Here is a 13,354-nt window from a genome sequence, read left to right on the forward strand (position 1 = left end):
ACAAATAATTTTTTCAAGCGCTGTAATCTAGACAAGGACTTGGGAAACTTTTCACTTTATGAAAAGACACTTCTGCAGAGTAAAGATTTTCTTCACAGGTTTTTCTCTGAAGAGGCTGATACTTCTTCCCCCCTTCCAGAGAAAGCCAAAGTGTTTCAGTTCCCATACCTTAGCAGTCTCTCAAACTGTTTAGAATATGAAATGTGCAGAACAATAAAATTTTTTCTTCACTGGCTTCAACTTTGAAAATTTTCATATCTATATAACAAACTATAAACAAATGGTGGAGTACAATTAGCACAGGCATAAGGTACTCCTTATGCCTGAAATACTTCTGAACTTCTGCAGCAGCACTAAGTCTTTAAAAAGATGAGCAAAAACAAGACCTCTATGGGGAACAAGCCTTTTTCACTAGAAATATGGGACAACTACCCCCATCCTGACAGATGACTGAGATTCCACACCCTGTTTCACATAATGACAACGAGACCAACACCTTAAGTTTACCATTCCAGGTTTACCTCTTAGGAAGGAGATGTGCTGTTCTTTGTGTGCTCCAACACTGCAGTGGAGCACACACTCTGCCCCTGCTTCAGCCCTCCTGCTTATCAGGAATAATTCCCACTCTGATCACTCTCCCTGCGTAATGTGGAGAATCACAGGTAATCCAAAACAAAGGAGGGTAGGCATGAACATACACTCACACCAGAAATGTAATTCAGTTAAAACCTAACCAATCCAATAACAATCTTGTAAAATCCACTTCTCCTACATTCAGTGCATTTTAGAGAATGCTTAGTATCAATGCTTTTAAAAAACCAAATTAGTAATTTATTAGCATTGTGAAACCTGAAGGAATTTCTATTTTGAAATTTGAAAAGCAGACTAAACTTGTAATAGCATTTTTAATACAACAAGAGCCATTTTATTCATACAAGTTCAACACAGTACTGATGATTCCATCATAACACTTAACCACAGGAACAGCTCAAAAACTGGGTGACATTTACATGCATCTGCCAATATTGTAACTGGTGGTTTATACAGAATGCTCCTTTCCAAGGTATTTGTTAGCAAGGTATTTGTTAGCAAAGGTATTCCATGTTTTTCATGTATATCAGTTGGCATTTTTGGGGAACTTTTTATATTAGCTTCTCATAAGATCTCCTCTTAAAAGATTCTCATACAAGTTTGTGTACTACATACACTGTAGTGCTTTGTAAGTAACACAGACCATAATCACCAAGTAGCCATTGTTGTTGCTCAACCCAAGCAGCATGCAAGGAGTGAAAGAGCCCAGAGTAAAAAGCATTCAATTAAGCTCTTTTTAATGACCTGAAATCATTATCAAAAGAACACAACGAACATATAAAAATGCAAACTTTATGCTGAGTGTCCTTTTAAAAGCTAGCAGCACAAAATACATTTTGAACAGACCAGACATCAGTTGCATCCTGAACAGTAGCACATCATTTTGTTGTCCATGTTTTTTGACTCCCAGGTTTTGCAAATGCTGATACATCAAGAGTTTTACCACTGCTGCACTGTTCATATAAAGTCTGAAAGTTAAACACACAGGGTATTCAGGTGAACACAGTTGTACTGCACATGGATTCAAACTATAAAACAAGCATTAGACTTGAAATAAATCATCACATACTGAAATATTCCATACTAAAATTGCTCTGTCAAATCAAAAAATAAAACACTTAAGACAGCTTAGTTGTACCAGCTGTAATGCAGTGCAGTGCCCAGAGGAAAATACATACGGCTGACTTTGCAGTGGGGGCAAAGTTATAGAGTTTCACAAGTCAGGAGAGCGCAAATGAGCTGAGAGATCTAAAAATCAAGTTAACTCTATTAAATGTCTCCACTATGGAAACCTCAGCATGGAAGGAGTTATTTGTGTACTGGGGGCATGCAAGGTTTACATGAGATACTCAGATACTTGGCCCACAAACAGCCAAATCACCATTTTGTTAGAAGAATAAACTACTTGTTCACCCTCATATTCAAAACAGATCAAGTGCAACTAGAAGTGTAAGCATGAACTCCTTTAGATTTAATATACATTGAATTTGCTTTCCTCCCCATGAAAGCAGCTTTGCATTCTCTAGGTCTTATGTATACTTTACACCATCACTTCTGAGACACACATAGAAAGAACAGAGTTGAAGATTTATCCAGCTTCTTTCAGGCAATAAACAGAGAGGCTGCAGTACTTCAACACACAGGAACTAATTTACACATAGCACTAGCATTAACAGCTCAGCACCTTCCAGGAAGCAGAAACAGTTGCAGTCCAAAAGTGTGCACACTTAACAGATCAATTGAGATAATTTTTCCATAGTGAGAGTTCTTAAATTAGAAGACCCCCCACAGAGGGGCTGCTTAAAAGCAAAGCAGATCTATCAGGAGGTGGAAAGGAAAGAAAAAACTAAAAGGAAAAGTTACTAGCATCACCCATCACATTTCAACCCTTCCAGTTCAGAATAACGTAGAGAGATTCTGCATCCTTGCAAATAAAAGCACTAAGACATGCAATGTTTTCCCAGCTATGGCTGAAGATTTCATATATGTATTGTTTCATCTTTCACTACTAAACATTCTAACCTTGGTCTGCATGAGCATGTACTACTACACAAAATAGAGAAGACAATTTACTTACCCTCGCAGCTCTAGAAATAGAATTGGGAGAATTCAAGCCAACAAGCTGGCCAAGGATACGTTTCATTTCCTCTGTTGTTCCTTTTGCATTTGGAACACCTGCAGGTAATTTATACTTATGGTGAAATTGTATACATTATCAGCATAAAAACTGCCAGAACAGTTTGCAAGAGGTTTAAGAATTAAAATACTGAAGTCTTTTCTGAAGCAGATGTAGGCACCAAACAAAACTGTGTCACACCAACAAGCTCATAATACCTCTAAGAGGGAAGTGGTTTCTAATGCATAGTTAAAAATACTATTTAATAAAATATATTTTAAAATAAATGTACCTGTTGGACAATGACTTTGAATTTGAACATAGGGATGTACCAGCAACTCCGAAACAGAAATTCTCTCTTTAGGATTTCTTATTAAACAGCGCTGCAAATGAAGAAAGAGGAAGAATGTTTTGCCTATAAATTATGAATTGTCCCAGGAATTAACAGTATTTACTTTGGTTGTTGAAAGCTGGTATTGAGCTGAAAAGAGACTTTAATATGGAAACTACATGAGTAGCTCTAGCTTAGTTCTTCTTTTAGAATAAGGCCTGTTACTACAAGTAGCAGTGAGCATCTCTGTGGAAAAAGTCTTTCAAGCACAACTCATTCAGTTTTATAAAATATGCTTTAAATAAAGAAATTATCATTACTTAAAACAAAAGGAACAGTTACCTTCAGCACATCTTGAAGATCCTTCTCAGCAATATCTGGGAACCCTATTTCATAGCTTGGATCAACAATAGCATGCATTTTATTGATGTGATTTGTTATATGCTGAAACGGAGTCCTTCCATATGTCATACAGTACAAAATGCAGCCCAGTGACCACACATCGCTTTTGGGACTTATCTAATATTAAAAATTAAAAAAAAATTATTATTCTCTACTTAAGAAACTGACCCTTCAGTCAATTTATCATGTATTTGTACAGTTTTCATTGTGTAAGAGATCTTTGTAACTGTTACACAAAATCACCAAGACAGCACGCCATTATCTACTAAGTAGTGTGGCTTCCTTCACTGATATTCCATAAGAAAACTATTGTTGTAAACGATTTTTGAAAATCAACTTACTTGAAGAACTTAAAAATAAAGTTAGTCCTTAAGAAGTCAAACTGCAGGATTCTAATTTCAGATTAAAAATAAACACAACTAAAAGCATACTAAATTATTTAAATCCAGGAAATGGTGAGAGATCACTGCTATGTCTCCTAAGTGGAAAGCCACAATTCAATTCCCCTGGGTTTAAAGGATTCAGGTCCACATTTCAACTATGACACTCAGGCTGGTCCTTGCAGGACAACTTTGCACTTGTCCTTTTGAAGCTGAATTACTTCAAGAGTGGGGGAGAGGGGGGAAGTGGAGAAAGATGCATACAGAGAACCTGACTCCCAGCACAGCGGTTAGATTTCTGCTTAGATGAGCTGAAAGAAATCTGCATTTTGCATGCAGTTTTAATTTAGACATACAAAAGGTAAAAAAATTGCCATCCTTAAAAAAAAATCCACTTTTGAAATATTTTATTCTCTATTTAGGAAGCCAAGATTTTATTTTATTACATAATAATACTTCCATTCAACTGTTAAAAAATTAATCTTCATGTACATGCGAGTACATATGGATTTTAAATACTTTTGCACCAAATGATGTAACCCTCAATTGAATTTTGACTGCCAATGTGAAAAATGCTTTCCCTTCAGTACTTTTCTCATCATTCACATTCCATTGCCCTGGTGAAGTTATAAAATTTTCTACAATACACAATACTCTGTAGTGGAGAAAAATTAATAGGATACACTGAACTCATTTGTGGCCCTAAAATGCCCAAGCCTGTGCCTCTGCTTTACTTTCAATTTTACACAGTAACTGAGCGCTTACATTTTTCTAAATACCATCTGCCAAATGCTTTTGGGTAGTTAGGGCAATTAAGCTTAACCTTCCAACTCTGCACACCATCACAGCACAATAAATTCTCTTGTGTTCAAGTTCAGTGGAAGATTTTGAAAAAATCTGAAGATATGATTGAATTCCTTCCTTCTTAACATGAAGGGAATAGGAGGAAAAAGATCATACTACCTTAGAACGAGGGTTGCCATTTTCTCCATAGGAAGACCTATCTTCTATTGCTTCGGGTGGCATATAATTCATTGTACCAGCCTAACCATAAAAATGAAAGAATATTTTAAGTAAAGCATGCATTAAATTTCATTAACTTAATAAAATTTAGATTTCTGTCCCAAAACACTGAAAAGCATCTTAAAAGTTTGTTTCTATTAAAGTTGAATGCCATTATTATTTTCTTCATTAAAACATGTAAAAAACAATATATACAAATATTCACGCACACATATAAAACCATTCAGCATAAGATTTCAATAGTAGTTGAGGTTATTACAATCAAAGTTATCAGCAGGTACTATTGCATTTCACAGAAAAATGGACATCAATTTTCCAGAAGTATTTCACCTGAGAATCTTTAATGATACTTGTCACATCTGGCTGCATTTGGTTTGCAATGCCAAAGTCAATTAGTTTTAACATTCCATCAACTATCAGAAAGTTTGCTGGTTTCAGATCACTGTGAATAATGCCTGTAAAAAAGAGTTTAAAGTAAATCCAAATTACTACCATAAGGTTTAGTATTACTCAATTCCTATAACCCTTGCACAGAGACAAAGTACAGCCTGGCTTTGAGTCTCTGCAGATTTCACAAAAGTGCTTCCATTTTTTTCCTAAAGAGTTCTTAACTTGCATGAATTTACAGTTAGAATTACTACTTAATCAAACCTGCAGGTACCCCAGAACAGCTCCAAGCAATTTGAGTTGCAGAGTTTGTCTCAGTTTGGGACAGACACTCCAGCTCTGTGGGCACATAGCCACACTGGATTGCTGCTCTGGAGCAGTTCAGTGGCCTGTCCATGCTTGTCGTTCTCTCTTTAATTAGCTAAGCAGGGAGTTAAAATAAAATTACATTGCTTAGTCTGATAAAAGGTACCATTCACTAAGGAATATACACAACTGACTTCTCACAAACTCTACTTGCACAATTTAACATGAGTTTTGGTTACTATCTACATAATCAACCTATCTATCTTGATATTTTACAAAAATCTATGGCTTTTTTCAAAACATCACATATATGTATGCCCGCTGAATTTCAGTAGGTTTTGCTGTTTGCTATATTTTTGGATGTTCTAGTCCTAAAATAGATGATGCTTTCTGCTACATGTACTACTCTTCACTTGATTATTATATAGGAAAAGATCCAAGTCTGCCTCTCCTTTTTACTATACAGACAAACAGAATATAGATGCTATAGATGCATACACAATTATATAGGTAAAGAGGAGAGGAAGGCCTGAAGAAGTCTAGGAGAAAGCTGAAACACTTTGTCCAAGTAAAGATGGCAGAGCTGTCATTAATGTCAAAGCCAAGTATGGAGAGACTGAGTGGCTAAAATTTGAGTCTAACAGAGAACAAGCGGGAATATACGAGGTAGTCTAAAACAGAAAATATTTTCTGGCTGTTGAAAGAAAGCAGATAGCATTACAGAGACAGTATATTTGTGAGATCCTTCTTGAGTTAACCAAGCCTGTCTCTGGATCATGATTTAACTTTGTTTTTTGCATCACTGCTTTTTTTTAAATACAGTAAATATCCATCTTTGTAGATCACTAAGATTACACCAACATTAAAAACAATACCATCTCCAAAATTAAAACAAGAGACATTATCTGCCATATATCCTACACAAATACCTAGAATTATTTAAGAATACCATATTCATGGATTGTGTGAACAGCTTCCAGCATATTTTTCCAATAGCTCTTTCGTTCCAGTGGATCCATCTTTTTTTTCTTTTTAAGCCAGCTATTGAGATCAATATTTCCACACTCCATTACCATGTAGATATGTTGATCAGTAATTTCACTAAAAATAAAACATGTGTGTTAAAAGTGAAGGAAATATCTTTTTACAGTGAAACACTGATTAAATAGTTAGTATTTACTCACTAGCTATAAAGGCGGATGATCTTATCACTATGTTGCTGCAGTTTACTCAAATGAGCAATTTCATTCTTATAGCTCTCAACAGTCTGTTGATCAGCTTCCTCTAGGTTCACATATTTGACAGCATACAGCTGCTTCTTGTCATTCAGTACTTGAAACACCTACAAAACAGTGTCAGTTAATAACTTCATTCATCCCTAATTCAAATGTACCATGGTCCTTCATCTCAACTCAGCCTGAAAAGTCTACCTTTTCAAAAGGAAGAAACAACATGAAGAAATTCATACCAAGTCAGCATGAAAAAAATCAAAGACACCAGTTACAACAGAAACAACCCTCTATCAGAAGCTATCTTGGTGCCACATTGTATTTCACCAGGTGTAGTACATCATGAGTCTGCAGTGTTTTTAAATTATGAGATAACACTCTCAGAGATAAAGGTTTGATTTGCCCTCACACATTCACTTTGTCACACCATGATCATTTGGAGGCTAGATCACATGGCACATTAGAAGAGGTTGAGAGCACAAAGTGTCATTTAGTCTTTAAGATGAGAAGGCTGCAGGAAACCCTACATGCAGTCTTCAGCTATTTAAAGGGAAGGTATGACAGAGTCCTCTTGAACCATCAAAGTATGAGATACAGCAGACATAGCTAACAACAAGGAAAATCACAATTGGATGTTTTGATTTTTTCACTGTCATATAGACCAACAGGAAAACTGCTTGTCCAGATAGGCTATGAAATCTCCATCCTTGGCAATATTTAAACACAAAACCTCATGCATACCCTGCTCTATTTGAGCCTTGTTTTAAGCAGACTATGAGAGTGACACACAGAAGTCCCTGCCATCCTACCTCATTCTACAACCATACACTGGCCACAGAGAGCTCCTCTTTCCGGAGTTCCCTGCTGACTGCAAGCTGGCTAATATTAGTCCAACTGACAAGAAGGACAGGAGGGCAGACCCAGGAAACCACAAACTTGTTAGCCTAACCTCAGTTGCTGCAAAAATTACAGAGAATATCCTACTGGGTACAACTGAAATGCAACAATCAGACAGTCAACATGGATTCACAAAGGGAAAGACCTCTAAGTAATCAGTTAAATTAGGTGTCCTTAGGATACCACATCCTCCTAGAAGCTCTGCTAAAACACATGGAGAACAGGGAGGTGATTTGAAAGAGCCAGCACTGCTTCACCACATGCAAGTCTGTCTGACCAACCCAGTGACCTTCTGTGAGGGAGGGACTAAATCACTGGACAAGGGAAGAGATAGAGATATCATCTATCTGGACTTCTGTAAGGCCTTTGACATAGTCCCCCACTACATCAAGCTAAACTGCTTATGCTGTTAAGAAACTAAGGGACTATAACAAGCCCAAGAGATTTTGCCAATATTGTTTCCCAAGCTCCCATGACCCCAGATTTCCATGTAAAAAGCATCTCGCTCACCACTTCAGACATAGCTACAACTCTACTCCTCACACAAGTTACAGAAGTAGTTAAGAGATGGTCTGTCTCCCTCAGGCTCTCAATCAACTTTACAAAGTCACCCATTTCCCAACAGTGTAATCACACTGCTCTAAACAACAGCCTCTCACATTAGGATGTACACAATGCAGCACATCTCTTACAACAGAACAGCTGATTCTACCAGGAATTTTAATGCTTACTCTACCACAGAAATTATCTTCAAGAGCAAAACGTCTAAGCATGGCACACCAGCAAAGTTCTAGATTCCCTGGGTCAAATATTGTGTACATGTTAATGCTAGGCACTCATTAGGTGATTTCAACATTTATAATAGATTGTACTCTGTGTAAATGAGTGACTGCCTAAAAGGATAAAGGAGCACCTTACCTTACTTGAGCCCCCACTACCTATTTGCTTTAACACTGTATAAACTCTTCCATTGATGACAAGGCATTCATGTGAAGGTACAACAGCTGGAACCTGTGTACACATAGAAAAGGTTAAGAAATAAATATTGGTACATGCAACAGAACTTGAGAGCTCTACTTTTTATTACATTAAAATGCTTTAAGTTGTCTCGCGCTTTCTGAAGATAACGTTGTTTAGAAGCAGTAAAGAAACTCCAAATGAAAGCTATATCCCCATACACTGATCAGCATTTGGCATGTAACATCACTGCACTCACACAAAAGGAGCAATGCTCCTCACACTGGAAATCAAGGAAAGGATCTTCTTTAATAAGGCTTTCCAAATCATTAGAGACACCTCCCTCTTTACATCTAATGTCAGAAACTACATTATCCAAGAGACTTTCAGTCTCAGCATGAAACTTAAGAGCTGAACTGAAACCATCTACCATTCTTTTTGAAGCTAATAGCTAAAAGACTGCAGTAGTGTGAAGTTGAAACAGCCTGCATTGCCCATATCTGCTACACCAAGCCATAGAAAGGCCTCAAGTTTGATTTATTAATTTATCAATACTTATCCTCTGGTAGGATGCTTAAACCTATCCTCCAGTTTTATCTACAATTGGGAAGGTTGCTACCTGAATATGCAACACATCTAAGGTAACCCATTTTTACATTATGTCAGGCCACAACAAATGTATCAAAATTTGTGAAATCTAAAAAAAAAAAAGGAGGAGAAATGCAATCTTTTGCCTCCCTCAAACTCATGATTTTCAACACACACTGCTTCTCTTTAATGATACTGTACTGGGTAATACCAGTGTAAAAGCACTGCAGAACAAAAACAGAGGCTCTAGTTCTTCTCTGTGTCATTAAGATAGACCTGAAAAGGCTTAGATTGCTTAGAAAAGGCTTAGACAAAGGCTCCAGCATTTTGACAAAATTGAACTGATTTTTCAACATCTGACTTAGGTCATCTAAATTGAGACATACGAAGAAAGTTATTTTAGGAATACTAGACTACTTTCCATTAGTCCTCCAGGAAGATGAACAGTAACTTCAGATCAAAACAATATATACACACATTTATTTTACCCAAAGTAGCTCCCAATGAAAATATGTGCTAAAATGACAGAAAATTGTTACCTGCAAGCCAACTTGATTTTGAAATGGAGTTGCTGGAGTATGTGGTAAATAATATGGGAACTGGCTGTAGGGAGTAGAAAGTTGACATCCTGGCAGAAATTTGTCCTTTACAACTGGTGTGCTGAAACTAACAAAAAAATAAACAGTATCTGCATTAGTTGTATTTTCTAAGATTATTTTAACAACAAAGTTGAAATCTTCAATGTTTCTTGAAAGTTAAACCCTAGTGACTAGCAAGAGCTCAAGCCTCCACTTCATTCAGTAATTATCATTGCCTGCTTCAACATCTTCATTTAGAAGTCCTTTTGAAAGTACACTGAAACTATCACATACTTTATCTTCAGATAATAGCTGGCACTTCCCAGCAACTGAAAAGTGAAGGAACTATAAAGCTAGAAGAGCTGACTAAGAGTTTGAGCCAGTTACTCTTCTCCAGCTTATTGTTATTTATTCAAAAACTTTTTAGATTACCTATTTTTAGAGTAAGCATATTAAGACAGACAACTTCAAAAACTTTCACTATTGCCTTGAGAGTTTTAGCTACACTGTGTATGAGCAGAAAGATCACTGATTTAAGAAAACAAAAGATTGTGAAAAATCCTATGGCTTTTTGATTGGTTGTCCTGATGTGTCTACCATCTCTTTAGTTATATTTCTAAACATACTAAATTTTTCCCCAATTGTATTTACAGAATCTAATGCCAAGATCAGAATTGGAAAATAATTTCTATAACTAGAATTTATTTGGTAGAGTAAAATCACAGAAGTAAAAAAAAAAAAAAAAAGGAAACCAGTCCAAATAGAGAAATAGAAACACTGAGCAATTCTGCATATTTAGTATGTACAAACCAAGTAAAGAGAATTTATTCAAGGACTATTATCACATTCCTTCATGAAATTATGTGGTTCATGCCCTACCTACAGTCTGAATTCGGCAGCTATGGAGACAGAGGTCCTACCAACAGGAACAGTACTTACTCAGCATACAACCTTGACCTATATGATTCATCCTAGAGACTTATGAAAACAAAAAGTAATCATATAATTAGAAAGGTTTGCCAACACAGGCATAGGGATTTATGCCTTATTTAAGGTAACATGGATAAACAAATGCTATAGTTTCCAAACATAAGTGCTTAATTCCGCAAGCTTCTGGATTTATCCAAAAGCTTTTAAAAAACCTCAGACACTTGCATCATGGGAAATAAACTGATATATCGTTATCAATCTAAAAAGTCTCTCAGCCACATAATTTATCCAAAAGAAAGTGTCATGTAGCAGGCATCAGTGAAAAAGGTAAACACTCTACTAGGGCTCTACTGATTTGATGGCAAATATTCAAATGCTGAAAAGCTGCCCAAAAAGGCAAAGGTCCCTAAATGCAATCTGAATCTCAAAGTCAGGCACTTCACAGAAGCACTTGGAATATTTGCTATCGAACAGAAAAATTTAAACCCTGTAAAAACCTGCTTAAACCTTTCCAGATATCAACTACCACCTTATAGTAGGCTTACCAGGCCATATAATCATTAGATGTGGTGCTTGGTGTTCCATAAACGTGCAATGGGTCACTTTTCTTAGAAAAAGCATCTGATGGTGATGATCGTCTTGAAACAGGATGACCAGACTGTTCAATGTTCATTTGTTTTCCCTACAAAGGGCAAAGCAAGATATTGTATCACACAAGGAGCCACAATTAAGAACACAGAAATAATTTCTTCAACGTGAGAAGGCTGCTAGCACACATGTAACATTTTTGTTACTTTACCTCTCCATAGCAGCTTTTCTGTGACACCTCTTGAGCTGGCATTTTCTTTCTGGCATTAACACCGTTTAATTTAATCTGCTCCAACTGCTTTCTATAGCTTTCACCAAAACTAGATTGTTGTTGTTGACTTTCCAGACTCCTGGGCTCTGGTGTCTTCAGCTCCAGATGTTGAACTTTACTTTCTGTGGAAAGAAAAACACCAAACAAAAACCAGACTATTAAAATGAATCAATATTCAACACTTGAAAAGTTACTACAATAATTTTACCTCATTTTCTAGATGAGACTAAAAACACAGATGATTTACTGGAATTAGGCCTTAAAAGACATTAATGAAGTCCTCAACTGCATATTCAATTCACTGTAGTAAAATGGCAACTTTCTTCAAAAAGTCTTAGGATAACACTGTAACAGTAACAGAGATGCAACTGTTTCCTACACCAACACAGGCAATGACAGTAGGTTCACAAATCATACCACAACATCCCGGGGTTTTGAGCAGGTTTATAAAGCAGTGAAGATAAGCTTACTACCATACTCCAAATTAGAAGTCTGTTGTCTGCAACAATAGGCAACCTATAATCCAAGTGCAATGGCTGAAGCCAGAGGCCTAAAGGGACTTGGCACTTTCTCCTAGTTCCTTTTGCACAGGTAGCACAAGAGTGAAATTGTGGGATGTGACAGTGCCAGCTGCAAACAGCACAGCTTAAGAGTGTTCCTTCACAAGCCTGAAAAGTTTTCTTTTCAAATTACTAGAAAGCAACATCCCATGCTGAGCAGCTCAGCGCAAGTCAACTGCTGAAGGACTCAACTACCTCAACCAACATTTAACCTGGAAACATGAATGAAGCACAAACAGGGCAAGTATGACCTGAAACCAAACTGTTCCCAATGCAAGTCAGTGGGAAAAGCTCACTGAGGAGCTGAGGGGACAGTGAAGTTCAAAAAAAATTATGTTTTTTCAACTGTAATGCTTCTTTCCTACAATACATATGTACTTATCCTAAATCTAACTCTTGCAATATTAGACATTTTCACCTAATTTTTTCAGCAGGATGAGAACACCACTTAGGGAACCAGCTTTCTGATGAAACACTGAAGTACTTAGCAACTAACCATAGGAGGTTAGTACATGTATTCCATATTCCATGAAGTTGGTAAATAAATAATAGCAACTTTCTAGATTTAACTAGCCCTGAAATCCTTGCTATAAATCGAAGCTGGTTACAACATTTTCCAGAAAGACAACAGAATGTAATCTAATACCATCCCTATTTTTAGCTGACTTCACACACCAGTCAAAATCCATGCAATATCTAAGTGAAGTATTTCTGAAATACAAAATTGTTTTTAAAAGAACTTGAAGAATTATTCCCCAAAGGTATGTTAATAATGCAGTAATTTCCACTTTTTGAAAACATTTTGTTTAGCAACACATTTTTTTAAAAATACAGAATAGCACATCTTCAATGCTCCTTCTATTTCAAACTACTCAGACATGACATTAATGTTACCTGCTCTTTTCGTCACAAGACTTGCATCCACTTTGGTTTTGAGAGTTACAGTTGAATTGGTAGCTGTTTCTGAGCTGCCCTCATCCAACATTTGCAAAGCTGTTTTTTCTTGTAAGGACTAAAGAACATAAAAAGCATCTTAAAAAAAGAATCAAAGGAAAACTCAGGAGTAGTACACAAAAGCCATTTCCTTAAGGTGGTTAAGTGGCAGTTGCACTGCAAAGCAAACATGCCTCAGGGAACTGTGGAACTATTACTGATGCTATTTTTAAATACATCCACATTCTGAATTTTCATAATCCAGTTTCTATAATAAAGGCCTAAGT

The 13,354-nt window shown here is 36.5% G+C and overlaps 1 protein-coding gene across 1 annotated transcript in view; it reads right to left on the reverse strand.

Moving 5' to 3' along the window:
* Positions 1-925: 925 nt before the first annotated feature.
* Positions 926-13,354, reverse strand: part of TTK (TTK protein kinase) — a 29,570-nt gene continuing 17,141 nt past the window's right edge. Inside the window, exons 11-23 of the mRNA XM_058801910.1 lie at positions 13,029-13,146; positions 11,515-11,696; positions 11,261-11,397; positions 9,747-9,873; positions 8,581-8,673; positions 6,721-6,878; positions 6,486-6,637; positions 5,174-5,298; positions 4,784-4,864; positions 3,381-3,557; positions 3,000-3,090; positions 2,669-2,766; positions 926-1,559 (exon numbers count right to left, since the gene is read on the reverse strand). Coding sequence (XP_058657893.1) covers positions 1,470-1,559; positions 2,669-2,766; positions 3,000-3,090; positions 3,381-3,557; positions 4,784-4,864; positions 5,174-5,298; positions 6,486-6,637; positions 6,721-6,878; positions 8,581-8,673; positions 9,747-9,873; positions 11,261-11,397; positions 11,515-11,696; positions 13,029-13,146 — 1,629 coding nt within the window. The 3' untranslated portion in view covers positions 926-1,469. The remainder of the gene's footprint in view (positions 1,560-2,668; positions 2,767-2,999; positions 3,091-3,380; positions 3,558-4,783; positions 4,865-5,173; positions 5,299-6,485; positions 6,638-6,720; positions 6,879-8,580; positions 8,674-9,746; positions 9,874-11,260; positions 11,398-11,514; positions 11,697-13,028; positions 13,147-13,354) is intronic.

Source organism: Ammospiza caudacuta, chromosome 3, assembly GCF_027887145.1.
Source record: "Ammospiza caudacuta isolate bAmmCau1 chromosome 3, bAmmCau1.pri, whole genome shotgun sequence".
In the NCBI taxonomy this organism is placed as follows: Eukaryota; Metazoa; Chordata; class Aves; order Passeriformes; family Passerellidae; genus Ammospiza; species Ammospiza caudacuta.